This window comes from Mauremys mutica, chromosome 12, assembly GCF_020497125.1.
Source record: "Mauremys mutica isolate MM-2020 ecotype Southern chromosome 12, ASM2049712v1, whole genome shotgun sequence".
Classification (NCBI taxonomy): domain Eukaryota; kingdom Metazoa; phylum Chordata; order Testudines; family Geoemydidae; genus Mauremys; species Mauremys mutica.
The window spans coordinates 31739187-31752966 of NC_059083.1; the positions used below are offsets into that span (position 1 = coordinate 31739187).

The window sequence follows — 13780 nt, forward strand, 5'->3', positions numbered from 1 at the left end:
TTTATAAAATATTTCCTTATTAATATAAAATTGCCCCCTCCTTCCCCCCCAGCACCGCTCGGCCCTATGGAAACAAACCCTCCTTCCCCAGTTCTGCCCCGTCGAAACAAGGTTGGGGGGGGGGGAGAAACGGCACACATGGGGTGACCAGATCACAGCAGTAAAATAGGACCTGCCCCCTCCCTGCTCAGCCCCACCATCACACCCCTCTTCACCCCCTAGCCCACCGCTGGCTTGCTGCATCCCTCCTAGTCAGTCCCCCACCCACCATTCACCTCCTTTGACCTTCTCCTTCCCCTGCCAGAAACCCCCATGCCCACCCCTAGAACTCCTGCTGGCTCACTGCTCGCCTCTTTGCCCACCCGCCACTTGCCCCCTCACCCTTCCCCCCAAGTATAAAGCCTCATTCAAAGACCCAGGGGTCACTATATTACTGCACACAGCAGTCAGTCAATGCAGTTGTAGATAAATCTCTGCATTATGCATTTTTGTATAACTTTTATATGACTTTGTATTGAACCTTGGTAATATGTTATAGCAGGCCCCAAAGGTAGTGTAATTAAGGTAAAAGAAAAATGTCTTTTTGCTAGGAGTAGAATAAGATCTTCCCCCCACTTTGTAATCAATTGCCCTCGTGAATGAATGAGGTGTGAATTAGGAAGGTGGGGAAGGTAGCACCTCCAGACAGCTGCAACCCTTGGAGAGGGGCTGGGAGCCAGACCAAGGAGAGCTTTGCCCAGGCTGAGTGGGACGAAGTTTGGGTGCTGGGTGCAGGCTCCGGGCTGGGGCACGGGGTGGGGTGCAGGAAGGGTAGAGGGGTGCAGGCTCTGGGAGGGAGTACGGAGGGGTGGATGCAGGTTCTGGGAGAGAGTTTGGGGGCCAGAGAGGGGGTGGTGGGTGCTTGGGGGGGGAGGGGACTGCCATCACATGTGGCTTCCTTCCTCCTCTGCTGCCCCTCACCATAGCCTCGGTGGGGAATGGGGATGCCCCTTGCCCAGTGTTTGCAGGAGTGGTGGCTGGGGGAAAACCCAGTCAAACTCTGGTTTTACTCTTTCGTTGATGGGTCACTTTAACCCCTTACACACCCTTTCCCGCCTTTCTCACCCCACTTTTCTACTGGGCTTGTTTGATCTTTTCAGTGGAGCCAGATGAAAACCACAAACCCCAGTGAGAGCAACAGGCTGGAAGACTAGACTGAACCCAACACCCAGCCTAGTCCATTCCAGAGCCCAGGACTGAGGGCAAATGTCCCCACACCCCCAGGTCACCTGTTTCCACTCCTGATCTCTCCCAGCGCTGCCAGTGATTCTGTATAGCTGCATCAGGCAGGATTTCAACTGGACCACCCCCCCGCTAAATTCACCCGTTTTGCAACCACTCTGCACCAAGAGCACCTTCCTTCCCTGCCCTAGAGCTGCTGGATGGCTAGAAAGCTGAACTGGGCATTTGATTGATCTGGAATATTATCATGCCCCCCCTCAAAAAAACCTTAATATCCACACAGCTGTGGGGGGGGGAATAGCCCCTGCCCCAAGCCGGTCTAATTTATTGTTGTAGGGCAAACAAAGGAGCCATAGTTTAATGGAAATATTCAGCCCCTACAGCGATCTTGCAGCAGGGAAAGCAGAGTTGATGGGAAGGGAACTGGTTTGGATAGGAGCCCCAGTCCCCTTCCTTTGCAAAATAATTTGGAGAGGGGAATCAGATCACTCCGTGCCTCAGTTTCCCGTGTGTGTGTGTGGGGGGGAGATAAGTCTCAGCCTGCCATGTTGCAGACCTTTCGCATTCTCCACTCTTGATGTATTTGATTTCCTCCTCCAAACCTCCCTCTCTCTCTCACCTGGAGTTCACAGCACTAAGTACCAGCTCGGGGCTTGTTTCCTGGGTTACATTACATGATCCCGACTTTAGTTTTGAAACAGACACAGGCAGGCGCAGACTCACCCTCAAACAGCAACACCACCGAAAACCACAACACCAACCCAATATTACAAACCTACAGGGAATCACAGGGTCAAACACTCACCGCTGGAAGCCCCAGCAGCTGCTCAGGTGAGTGAGGTCCACTGCAGAGATTCCTGTCTCCCACCAGACCAGAAGCTCCCTCGGTGTCTCCTCCAGGTGAGTGCTGGAGGGAGGGGAGGGGAGGAAGGCTGCAAAGCACATGTGCCTTCTCCCTCCTCCCCCCTTCTGACCTGCAACACCCACTCGGCTGCCTCTGCCGGCCAGCGTCTCTCGTTGCCTAGCAACAACAGCTGCTGCTTCCGGGAGACGCAGAGCTTTCCATCCAGGAGAGACGCTGCCGGCGCGGGGCCCTCTCAGGCGCGGGGCCCAATTCGGAGGAATCGGGCAAATGGGCCTAAAGCCGTCCCTGCTCCACACAGATAACAAGGAACAGGCTGACCCATCCCAATGACAGGGCCAAAAGGGTAATATGATGGATAGAGTTGTTTTGTTCGAACCAACATGTACAAGGTGAGAGGCGGCACCTTACTACGTAGAGGGGTTGTACCCTGCTACATAGAAGGGTTGCACCTCAATACGTCAGGAGTGATGTGTAACGTGTTTGTACCTGTGTATAAGAATGGATCCCTGGGGCAGTGTCTTTGTCCAGCCTAGGGGGCAGTGGAAAGTCCCGCCACTGACTGAGCTGAGTCCATTGCCAGGAAGCACATAAGTACTGGCTAGCTGCACCTTAGCAGCACCTTGGACTTCGTTTGCCAGGGAGCTGGAGACTGTGTTTCTCTTCGACAATAAACCTGGCCAACGTGCCTTCGTACCTTACTAGAGCCTGTGGTCATTGGTGGTTCTCTCGGGGTCTGCTGGGTCAGCGATCTGCGCAGAGCCGGGGCAGCACACGGAGGGAACACACACACGCAGCCGATTGATATCAACATTGAACAGAGCAGAGCCCCACACCGGTAGCATCTGACAACACCACGCAGCAGCCTCCAGGGTCACAGAGACGGCATGATAGAAAGTCCACAGGGAGAGGTCATAGAGACTAGAGTGTGTGAGGCTGATCTCCGGGCTCCCAGAGAGCCATTCCCCCGCCCCTCCCCTGCGTGTCTCAGGCACACAGGCTGAGCTGGGATCTCCACACCCAGAGCCAGGGTCGGATTCTCCCCCCAGGGACAGAGCCCGGCGGGAAAGTGAAGATCGGGGGCTCGTCACCAGCATCGATAAATGTCACCTGCCCCCGGTCACAGTCCAGACAAACCCGGATCCTGCTGGGGGCCCGGCTCAGGGGCAGGGGGGTCACAGGGGAGGTGAGAGCCCGGAACTGACCCAGCCACTGCTCCACAGCCCAGATCCCTCCCTCAGGGCTACGGCTGATCCCTCCCTTCCTCCCCACAGACTCTCTGGCCACCCCCACAGCCCAGCCTCCCTCACCCCCCACCTCCACCTCCCAGCAATGTCTCCCCGAGGTGAATCTCTCACAGCCCAGCACACACACCACAGTGTCAAATCTCTCATGGTTCTTGGGCAGATCCTGCCACGTGTCTCCCCATCTCACATATTTCCGATCCTCAGACAGGATGAGGTTGGGATGAGCCGTGTCTGAATCCAGAGTCACATTCACTGGGGAGAGAGAATCAGAGCGTTAGGGGCAGAGCTCGGCCCTAGGGGAGGCTGGGACCATTTCTCACACTCCCCAGCAGCCCCGTTCTGGCTGGGACAGGCCTGGATCCCAGGGAACTGCCTCTGTCCTGGGCACCTGAGACTGAGCAGGGACGTCACTGCAGCTCCTCAGAGTAGTGATCGATCTATTGGGGATCGACATATCTTATCTAGTCTAGACGCGATGAATCGATCCCCGAGCTCTCTCCCCATCAACTCCAGAGGCAGAAGTGGAGTCGATGGGGGAGCGACAGTATCCGGTCCCCCCCACCACCCCTTAGCATAGACCAGGGCCTAGTGTGTTTCTCATTTGCTTCCAGAAGCTTCAGCTCCCTGCTCCCTCTGCTGGGGCTGCTCCATTCCCAGGGGCACAGACACAGCCAGGACGGCATCAGAAGCTTTTATTGAGCAGGGAGCAGAGGAGGCCGGTACCAGCTTTATACCCCAGAGGGAAACTCCCTCCCCTAAGGCAGCCTCCACTCCCAGGCCAGGGAACAGAGAGGAAGGTGCAGCACTGGGGAAGAGCCACTTAAGACCAGAGAGTAGGAGGTGGCATTGGGTGGGGGAGCCCCATCCCCAGCCCAGAGAGAAGGGAGGAGCTGCCGGCATCACAGGGAGAGCATCTCCCCAATCCAGGAAGCAGTGAGCAGCTCCAATGGGAAAGTCCAGCCCTGCCCAAAGAAAAGGCAGGATGTTGGAGAAGAGTGATGGGGAGACCCCCTGCACTAGGGCAGGCCTGCACAACTTGTAAGTCGGGAGGGGGGCCACTTTACTCCAAAGAAAACAGCTGAGGGCCGAAACCCCCTGGCCCCGCGGAAACACTCCCCCCTCCCAGCACCTCCCGGCCCCACAAAAACACCACGCTCCAGCACCGCCCAGCCCTGCAGAAACAAACCCTCCTTCCCCAGCGCCGCCCCACCAAAACAGGTGCGGGCAGCTGAGAGCCCTTTGACTCCCAGCCGTAGCTGGGATTTAATGGGCTCTGGGCTCCCCGCCACTGTGGGCAGTGCAGAGCCCTTTGATTCCTGGCCGTGGCAGGGATTTAAAGGGCTCGGGGCTCCCCGCCGCTGCAGGCAGTGCAGTGCCCTTTGATTCCTGGCCGCGGCTGGGATCTAAAGGGCTCTGGGCTCCCCACAGAGCGCCGTGTGCGGGGGATTTAGAATCACCCCGCGGGCTGCACAGTGAGGCTCCGCGGGCCGCATGTTGTGCAGGCCTGCACTAGAGTAAAGCAGAGGGATGTGTCAGCCCTCAGAGCAGAGAGCTTTGTTCAGGTGCTGCTCAGTGAGAGTTTCTGTTCATCAGTATGGGCATGAACTCAGCACCAAGGTTGGTGTCAGGATTGTTTGTGCGATGTCAGCTTTGGATCTCCCCAGGAGTTCCAGACCCTGGGGAGAAGTTGGGAGTGGGGCACAAGGTCCCACTACCAGTGTCCCTGCCCACTCTGTGGCCCTGCCCCATTACTCCTCTTCCCACCAAGCCCCTGACCCCTGGCCAGGCTGGGAGCCTTGGCTCCTGGGGAGAGCTCTTGACCCTCCACCTTCCCTGGGTGGGTTTCTGGGGGGCCTAAGAGCAGTCCCTGTCCCATGTCCCCACTCCCCGGAGTGCACCATCCAGGGTAGGTGGAGGGTGCAAGGCTCCCCAGTGCTGCTTGGGCTCCCTGGGTGGGAGCCTAGCTCTGGTTTCTGGCCTGGCCAGGGGCCAGGGCCTCAGGGGAAGTGGAGCAGTGGTGGTGCCACAGAGAGGGGCCAGCACTGGGAAGAGGCTCCAATCTCACCCTGTCATAAGAACATAAGAACGGCCGTACCGGGTCAGACCAAAGGTCCATCTAGCCCAGTATCCTGTCTACCAACAGTGGCCAATGCCAGGTGCCCCAGAGGGAGTGAACCTAACAGGCAATGATCAAGTGATCTCTCTTCTGCCATCCATCTCCATCCTCTGACAAACAGAGGCTAGGGACACCATTTCTTACCCATCCTGGCTAATAGCCATTTATGGACTTAGCCACCATGAATTTATCCAGTTCTCTATTACACGCTGTTATAGTCCTAGCCTTCACAACCTCCTCAGGCAAGGGGTTCCACAAGTTGACTGCGCGCTGTGTGAAGAAGATCTTCCTTTTATTTGTTTTAAACCTGCCTATTAATTTCATTTGGTGACCCCTAGTTCTTCTATTATGGGAATAAGTAAATAACTTTTCCTTATTCACTTTCTCCACATCACTCATGATTTTATATACCTCTATCATATGCCCCCTTAGTCTCCTCTTTTCCAAGCTGAAGATTCCTAGCCTCTTTAATATTTCCTCATATGGGACCCTCTCCAAACTCGTAATCATTTTAGTTGCCCTTTTCTGAACCTTTTCTAGTGCCAGTGTATTTTTTTGGCGGTGAGGAGACCACATCTGTACACAGTATTCGAGATGTGGGCATACTGTGGATTTATATAAGGGCAATAATATATTCTCAGTTTTATTCTCTCTCCCCTTTTTAATGATTCCTAACATCCTGTTCGCTTTTTTGACCGCCTCTGCACACTGTGTGGACATCTTCAGAGAACTATCCACGATGACTCCAAGACCTTTTTCCTGACTCGTTATAGCTAAATTAGCCCCCATCATATTGTATGTATAGTTGGGGTTATTTTTTCCAATGTGCATTACTTTACATTTATCCACATTAAATTTCATTTGCCATTTTGTTGTCCAATCACTTAGTTTTGTGAGATCTTTTTGAAGTTCTTCCCAATCTGCTTTGGTCTTAACTATCTTGAGCAGTTTAGTATCATTTGCAAACTTTGCCACCTCACTGTTTACTCCCTTTCTCCAGATCATTTATGAATAAATTGAATAGGATTGGTCTGAGGACTGACCCTTGGGGAACACCACTAGTTACCCCTCTCCATTCTGAGAATTTACCATTAATTCCTACCCTTTATTCCCTGTCTTTTAACCAGTTCTCAATCCATGAAAAGGACCTTCCCTTTTATCCCATGATAGCTTAATTTACGTAACAGCCTTTGGTGAGGGACCTTGTCAAAGACTCTCTGGAAATCTAAGTGCACTATGTCCACTAGATCCCCCTTGTCCACATGTTTGTTGACCCCTTCAAAGAACTCTAATAGATTAGTAAGACACGATTTCCCTTTACAGAAACCATGTTGACTATTGCTCAACAGTTTATGTTTTTCTACGAGTCTGACAATTTTATTCTTAAGTATTGTTTCGACTAATTTGCCCTGTACTGATGTTAGACTTACCGGTCTGTAATTGCCGGGATCACCTCTAGAGCCCTTTTTAAATATTGGCGTTACATTAGCTATATTCCAGTCATTGGGTACCAAAGACGATTTAGAGGACAGGTTACAAACCTTAGTTAATAGTTCTGCAACTTCACATTTGAGTTCTTTCAGAACTCTTGGGTGAATGCCATCTGGTCCCGGTGACTTGTTAATGTTGAGTTTATCAATTAATTCCCAAACCTCCTCTAGTGACACTTCAATCTGTGACAGTTCCTCAGATTTGTCACCTACAATAACCAGCTCAGGTTTGGGAATCTCCCTAACATCCTCAGCCGTGAAGACTGAAGCAAAGAGTCCATTTTAGTTTCTCCGCAATGACTATATCGTCTTTAAGTGCTTCTTTTGTATCTCGATCATCAAGGGGCCCCACTGGTTGTTTAGCAGGCTTCCTGCTTCTGATGTACTTAAAAAACATTTTGTTATTACCTTTGGAGTTTTTGGCTACCCGTTCTTCAAACTCCTCTTTGGCTTTTCTTATTACACTTTTGCACTTAATTTGGCAGTGTTTATGCTCCTTTCTATTTACCTCACTAGGATTTGACTTCCACTTTTTAAAGGAAGTCCTTTTATCTCTCACTGCTTCTTTGACATGGTTGTAAAGCCATGGTGGCTCTTTTTTATTCTTTTACTGTGTTTCTTAATTTGGCGTATACATTGAAGTTGGGCCTCTATTATGGTGTCTTTAAAAAGTGCCCATGCAGCTTGCAGGGATTTTACTTTAGTCACTGTACCTTTTAACTTTTGTTTAACTAACCCCTGCATTTTTGCATAGTTCCTCCTTTTGAAATTAAATGCCACAGTGTTGGGCTGTTGAGATGTTCTTCCCACCACAGGGATGTTGAATGCTATTGTATTATGGTCACTATTTCCAAGCGGTCCTGCTATAGTTACCTCTTGGACCAGCGCCTGCGCTCCACTCAGGATTAAATCTAGAGTTGCCTCTCCCCTTGTGGATTCCCGTACCAGCTGCTCCATGAAGCAGTCAGTTAAAGTATAGAGAAGTTTTATCTCTGCATTTCGTCCTGAAGTGAAATGTTCCCAGTCAATATGGGGATAACTGAAATCCCCCACTATTATTGGGTTCTTAATTTTGATAGCCTCTCTAATTTCCCTTAGCATTTCATCATCACTATTACTGTCCTGGTCAGCTGGTCGATAATAGATCCCTAATGTTATATTTTTATTAGAGCATGAAATTTCTATCCATAGAGATTCTATGGAACATGTGGATTCGCTTAAGATTTTTACTTCATTTGAATCTACATTTTCTTTCACATATAGTGCCACTCCCCCACCTGCACGACCTGTTCTGTCCTTCCGATATATTTTGTACCCCAGAATGTCCCATTGATTGCTCTCAGTCCACCAGGTTTCTGTGATGCCTATTATATCAATATCCTCCTTTATCACAAGGCACTCTAGTTTATAAAGCCTGGCCTGTGTGAATGCCCCGCCCACTGATTAAGGCTCAGCTAATTACCAGAGGCTTCTAGCTTTCAAACCTTCCTCTGAAGCTCACAGCCTCCAACTGCCAGCTACAGCACATGGTCCTTCAAACAAACAACCAGACTGACAAACACAAGCTCAGCACACAGCAAGTAACCCCCAAACACAAACAACTCACACTACAGACAGTCACTTACCCCACAGATGCTGTATTTGCTCCTCCTTCACCTGGAGAACTCCCTTGCGAAACTCTCTGTTAGCAGCCCCTGTTCGTCTGTGTGCTCCGAGTGGTTCCCCTCTTTTTCTCTCCAGTGCAGACGGCAGAGTGTCTGGAGGGGGAAAGGATAAAACAGGTGAGATTTCAGGCTTCATATTTATAACAGCATCACCACTCTAGAACTGTGTTTTCATCATGACACAGAAAGAGACGGAGACACACTCAGGTATTTAATGTGAAAAGGTCTGAAACCTCTTTCCTCTCTCATTCAGGCATCTCCCAGCAATGGAATCAACATCCTTTTGAACTCCCAACTTGTCAAAAGACATGAAATAGTGTAAAAGATCCTTGGGTCCTGATTCTGTCATCTCAGATCTCCTTAGGCTTCATCAGAGGAAGTTTAAGTCACAAGACTGAGGTCCCAGTTATGCTGGTACACCCTGAACGTGATATTAGATATTGGACTATGAACTATTTCTGAAAGAACTCTTTACGACTAGAAAGCTTTTTTTGTTTTTTAATAGAGTTTAGTTTAGTTAATAAGAAATGGCTGTAGCGTGTATTTGGGTAAGATCTGAAACATTCGTTAACCTGGCAGGTAATGTGTCCGATCCTTTGGGAGTGGTAAAACCTTTTTCTTTTATATGATGAAATAAGATTTTCAGAAATCATCGTATTTGACATAAGAGGAATGTTGCCTTAAGTGGCCTTGTAATTAAGTGATTGTTCATAAGTTGCCATAAAGTACAAAGAGATATTTTGACCGCACAATGTGCTTAAAGAAACCAGACACCCAAAATGTGCTGCCAAGGAGCAGTTAGCAAAGTCCAAAAAATCCCATGTGGAGAAAAGGGTCAAAGTGACCCGTGCACATCAGTGTGTAATGACTGGTAATGAACAAATCAGAAACGAGAATAACTTGAAAATAGCTTGGACAGCAAAAGTCCTTCCAGTTAGAAGATACTTACAATGCATAACACACAAAGGTGATTGGAAAAGAACTAATAAATATATAATCTGGATGTGTATAATACGTCAGACATTGTAAGGAGCATCATAGGAGAAATGTATCATGACCTGCCTATGCGCCAGGAGAAGGTAGCTGGGCAGTATTTCTTTCAGTATGTCTGTCATTTCTTACTTTAACAGTAGTTGTAATAGCAAGACATGCTTTTGGAACAAATAAGGGGTTGAATTAATCAGTCTGAGTGTCTTGGACCCCAAGTCTGTGGCATTCACATCCAACAGTTAAATGGAAGCATAATCTAATTATGAGCCAATTAACCAACGCCATTCGCCTCCAACAGTCTCAGACACTGAGCCCCATTTCCCCTCCTCGATCCTTTCTAGGTACCTTTGAACTTCCTCAGAGCCTTCAATATCACAATAGTTTTCTGGGAGAAACCACTGACTCGCTCTTCCAGTTCAGGAGAAATCTTGTCTGGCTGCTGGAACATGTCCTTCTCACACCTGCACAGAAACAATTTTGCATGATTATATTTCATTTAGTGATTCATTGTAAGTGCTTCCTAGTGAGTTGCTGCTCTAATGGGCCTGGAGTTAGAATTCATCGACTTCTCCGAGCCGCAGAAATCTGTCCCCTAGGAACTAGACTGAGGCACCAACTCCCTCCTCCCCAGCTCATTCCACACAGGTCTCCAAACAGTCCTCAGGTGGGAAAGACTTTTGACCACCGGTGCCCTGGGCTGAATGGTAGGTTGAGAACCTCAGGATGAAGTTGATCAAAGAGATTTGTATCCAGAATGTGACCTTCCCCGCACATTTTGCTGTAGAGCCCTGGGGAGATGCAGTGGTAACATCACCATCAAGCTCTTTCACAGTATTGTGAAGTGTGAGGGGGCATGAGAGAGCCACGTACCTGCTCAAGGTGCTTCTAATATCCTAGAGGGGAGGAAGAGGGGGAGAGAGAAAGAGGAAAGAATCTCAGTTCCATTTGATGCACACAGGGGATCCCAGGGCAGGGATTTTTCAAATATGGGAAAGAGAGGCCCTGCCCTGGCCCCAGGGCCCATGGGCGCCAACTTATATGGGCTCCTGGGGCTAAAGCCCCAGGAATATTCACAGTCAGAGGCTCTGCTCCACCAATATTTGGAGCTAGATTTCGCCCCTTTACATCCCAGCGGCGGCCGGGAATTAAAAGGCTCTGGGTTGCCCGCAGCCGCGGGGAGCCCAGAGCCCTTTAAATACCAGCCGCGGCCGGGAATTAAAAGGCTCTGGGTTGCCCGCAACGGCGGGGAGCCCAGAGCCCTTTAAATCTCAGCTGCAGCGGGAATCAGAGGGCTGTGCTTGGCAGCCCTCCCCTCCCCTGCCCCTACCTGGAGGAGACACGAAGGGGATTTCTGGCCAGGAAACGGACATCACTCACCTTAGCAGCTGCTGGGGCTTCCGTGAGTGTTTGACCCTATGATTCCCCCCCTGCCCCAGCCCCAGCCCCCACTCCTGCCCAACGCTGAGGAAGGGGCAGCCCCATGCCATCCCCTCCCACCGTCCCCCAGTGAAGCTATGGTGAGGGGCAGCAGGCAGCCACATGTGAAGGCAATGCCCTCTCCCCCAGCACCCACCAACCCACCCGCCACAGGTGGGATGGGAGAGGGAGGCTTCCTAGACCTGAGCAGCTGGGGCTTGGGTGAATTTTATGACACCCTGCTCCCCCGCCCCATAGCCACCACCCTGCAGACCCCACTTCTGCCCCATGCTGGGCAAGGGGCAGCCCCATCCCCCATGCACAGTGAAGTTATGGTGAGGGGCAGCAACATGGAAGGCCACCTGTGATGGCAACCCCCCCCCACCAGTACCCATGATAGGGGAGGTGAATGAGCTTTCTGGACCTGAGAGGGGCCCTAGGAGCATGTGCAGTGACTGTGGTGCAGAGTGAGTGTGCTCTGGGGGGTAGGGGAGGAGAGAAGGGGTCCCTCCCCTGGAGCTTGCTGCTGCCGGTAACGGGGTGGGGGGAGAGTCCTCTCTGGCCCTAGCCCTGGGGCAGCCTGTCTGCACTCCAAGTTCCTCATACTCAGACCTACCCCACCCCAAAGCCTGCACCCCCAGCACCGAGCACTCTCCTGCACTGTGAACCCCTCATCCCCAACCCCACCCCAGAACCCTCACCTGAGGGGAAAAATGTGCAACTTAAATTTCGTGGTCAGTTTGGAGTATCATTTTGTTTAGCACGATACTTGACTATTTTACACCCCTTTAAAGTATATGACGAGTCGTATACAGGTGTTACAAAGTGGGAATGTTCTTAATGTTTTCTCTGAATACTGTGTGGGTGCCTCAGTTTCCTCTCTGCATTTCTCAAGGATCTAGATGGTGGGATAAGGAGGTGTGATTGTTGTAGAGCCCTAGAGGGACAGTGTGAGCTGTCTGCACAGAGAATGGCTGAAACCCTGTCTCCTGGTAACTGATGGCCTGGGCCACTCTCCTGCAAGGTGCCAACTGAAGGTGTTGGAGAACAGAGAGATCGGGTGGCCTCCTAATGCCTGGAAAAGAGACAAAGGCCAGAGGAGGGAGTGTCAGTGCCTGTGCGGACTTCTGGGAAGTGCATGGTGTGGAAGGGGATGCTGGGATGCTTTGGAACTACTCCATACAAAGCCAGTCAGGACTCTGGGGGAGCCTCCTCTCTCAGAGCATACTGTCTCCAGGGAAAGAAGCTTACACCTTCCTGGGTCTGACCTCGGAGCATTCAGCATGCCCTTCCACACCCTGTGCTTTCCACAGCGAGTGTGCCCAGGCAGGTCTTGGGGCAACCAGAGGTCCCTGCACCCCACCGCTGCAGTCAGACGTGACTCTCAGCCAGCCGGTAAAACAGAAGGTTTATTAGATGACGGGAACACAGTTTAAACAGAGCTTGTTGGTACAGAAAACAGAACCCCTCTGTCAGGTCCATCTTGGGGGGTGGGGAGCCCAGAACCAAGTTCTGGGTCTCTCCCCATTTCCCCAGCCAGCTCCAAACTGACACTCCCTCCTCTGGCCTCTGTGTCTCTTCCGGACAAGGAGGCCACCTGATCTTTGTCCCCAACACCTTCAGTTGGCATCTTGCAGGGGAAACTGAGGCACCCACACAGTATTCAGAGAAAATATTAAGAACATTCCCACTTCATCACAACAGGTGCAACAAAATATAATACCGTATATTGAAGTAGACAAGTGCTGCTTCTGACTTTCCACTTTTAATTGACCCTTGTAATCTTGTGGCACTGACGCGTTGTAGCTTCATTTTATATCGGCTTACAGGGCGGGAGCGGGGGGGCACCATCATTTTGGGCCCCACCAAAAATTATACAAACCTGCCGCCTATGCCAGGGCCATGGATTCCCTGAGCTAATGGGGGCTTTTCCATCTCTAATATCTGTGTCTGTAACTCTGCAGTGACCAATAGTCACTCATATGTCAGGAATGCACACGCCAAGATACACTGAGATCTCTGACTGCTGGTCCCAGTGCTTATGATTCAGGAGCCCTCCCTTCCCTGTGTGGGGATCTCGAATATTTCTAACCACAGGTGCCAGCTTCCAATTGTCCCTGGGGATGCTGAACCCCAGGCCCTGCCCCCACTCCACCCCTTCCCCCAATGCCACAGCCCCGCCCTCCCTCTTCCCACCCCAGCTCCGCCCCTACCCAGCCTCTTTCTGACCCTTCCCTTGTGCGCACTCAATCCCTGCTCCTCTCTCTCCCAGTGCCTCCTGCACACCATGGAACAGCTGATTGAGGCAGGTGGGAAGCACTGGGAGGGGGAGGAGTTGATCGGTGGGCAGGAGGCGCTGGGAGCAGAGGGAGGAGCTGGCTGCCAATGGGTGCTAAGCGCCCACTAATTTTTTTCCGTGGGTGCTCTGGCCCTTAAGCACCCACGGAGTGGGCGCCTCTGTTTCTCCCTGTCTCACCTGTAGGAATTCACTCGCTGGCTTCTGACACTTCCCCTCCAGCTCACTGATCAGCTCACTGAGATGGGCAATCTGCTCAGAGAGTTTACTGACATTTTCATTCTGGATCCTCACAATCTCCTCGTCCAGCTTCTCCAGCTGGGCCAGCAGGAGTCGCTCTTGTTCCTCCATGAACTGCCGCAGTTCTTGAAATTCGGACACAATCTTCTGCCTCTCAATTCGTGTTTGTTTCTGTATGAAAATATGGAAAGGGCTGGTCAGGGATATGAATGGCACCTGGGGTCCTTTTATGGAGAGC

The 13780-nt window shown here is 51.2% G+C and overlaps 2 protein-coding genes across 2 annotated transcripts in view; both read right to left on the bottom strand.

Annotated features, from left to right (window-relative positions):
- LOC123345540 (zinc finger protein RFP-like) overlaps positions 1-2472 on the bottom strand; it is a 28473-nt gene extending 26001 nt beyond the window's left edge. The window contains exon 1 of the mRNA XM_044982516.1: positions 2027-2472. The gene's annotated coding sequence lies outside the window, so the exon portion shown is untranslated. The remainder of the gene's footprint in view (positions 1-2026) is intronic.
- LOC123346674 (erythroid membrane-associated protein-like) lies at positions 1989-13496 on the bottom strand. Its single transcript, XM_044984149.1, has 6 exons — positions 13483-13496; positions 10461-10483; positions 9936-10051; positions 8562-8693; positions 3424-3582; positions 1989-1996 (listed from the first exon to the last, which is right to left on the bottom strand). The coding sequence occupies exons 3-6, from the start codon at positions 10036-10038 to the stop codon at positions 1989-1991; spliced, it is 402 nt and encodes a 133-aa protein (XP_044840084.1). The 5' UTR covers positions 10039-10051; positions 10461-10483; positions 13483-13496.
- Positions 13497-13780: the final 284 nt, after the last annotated feature.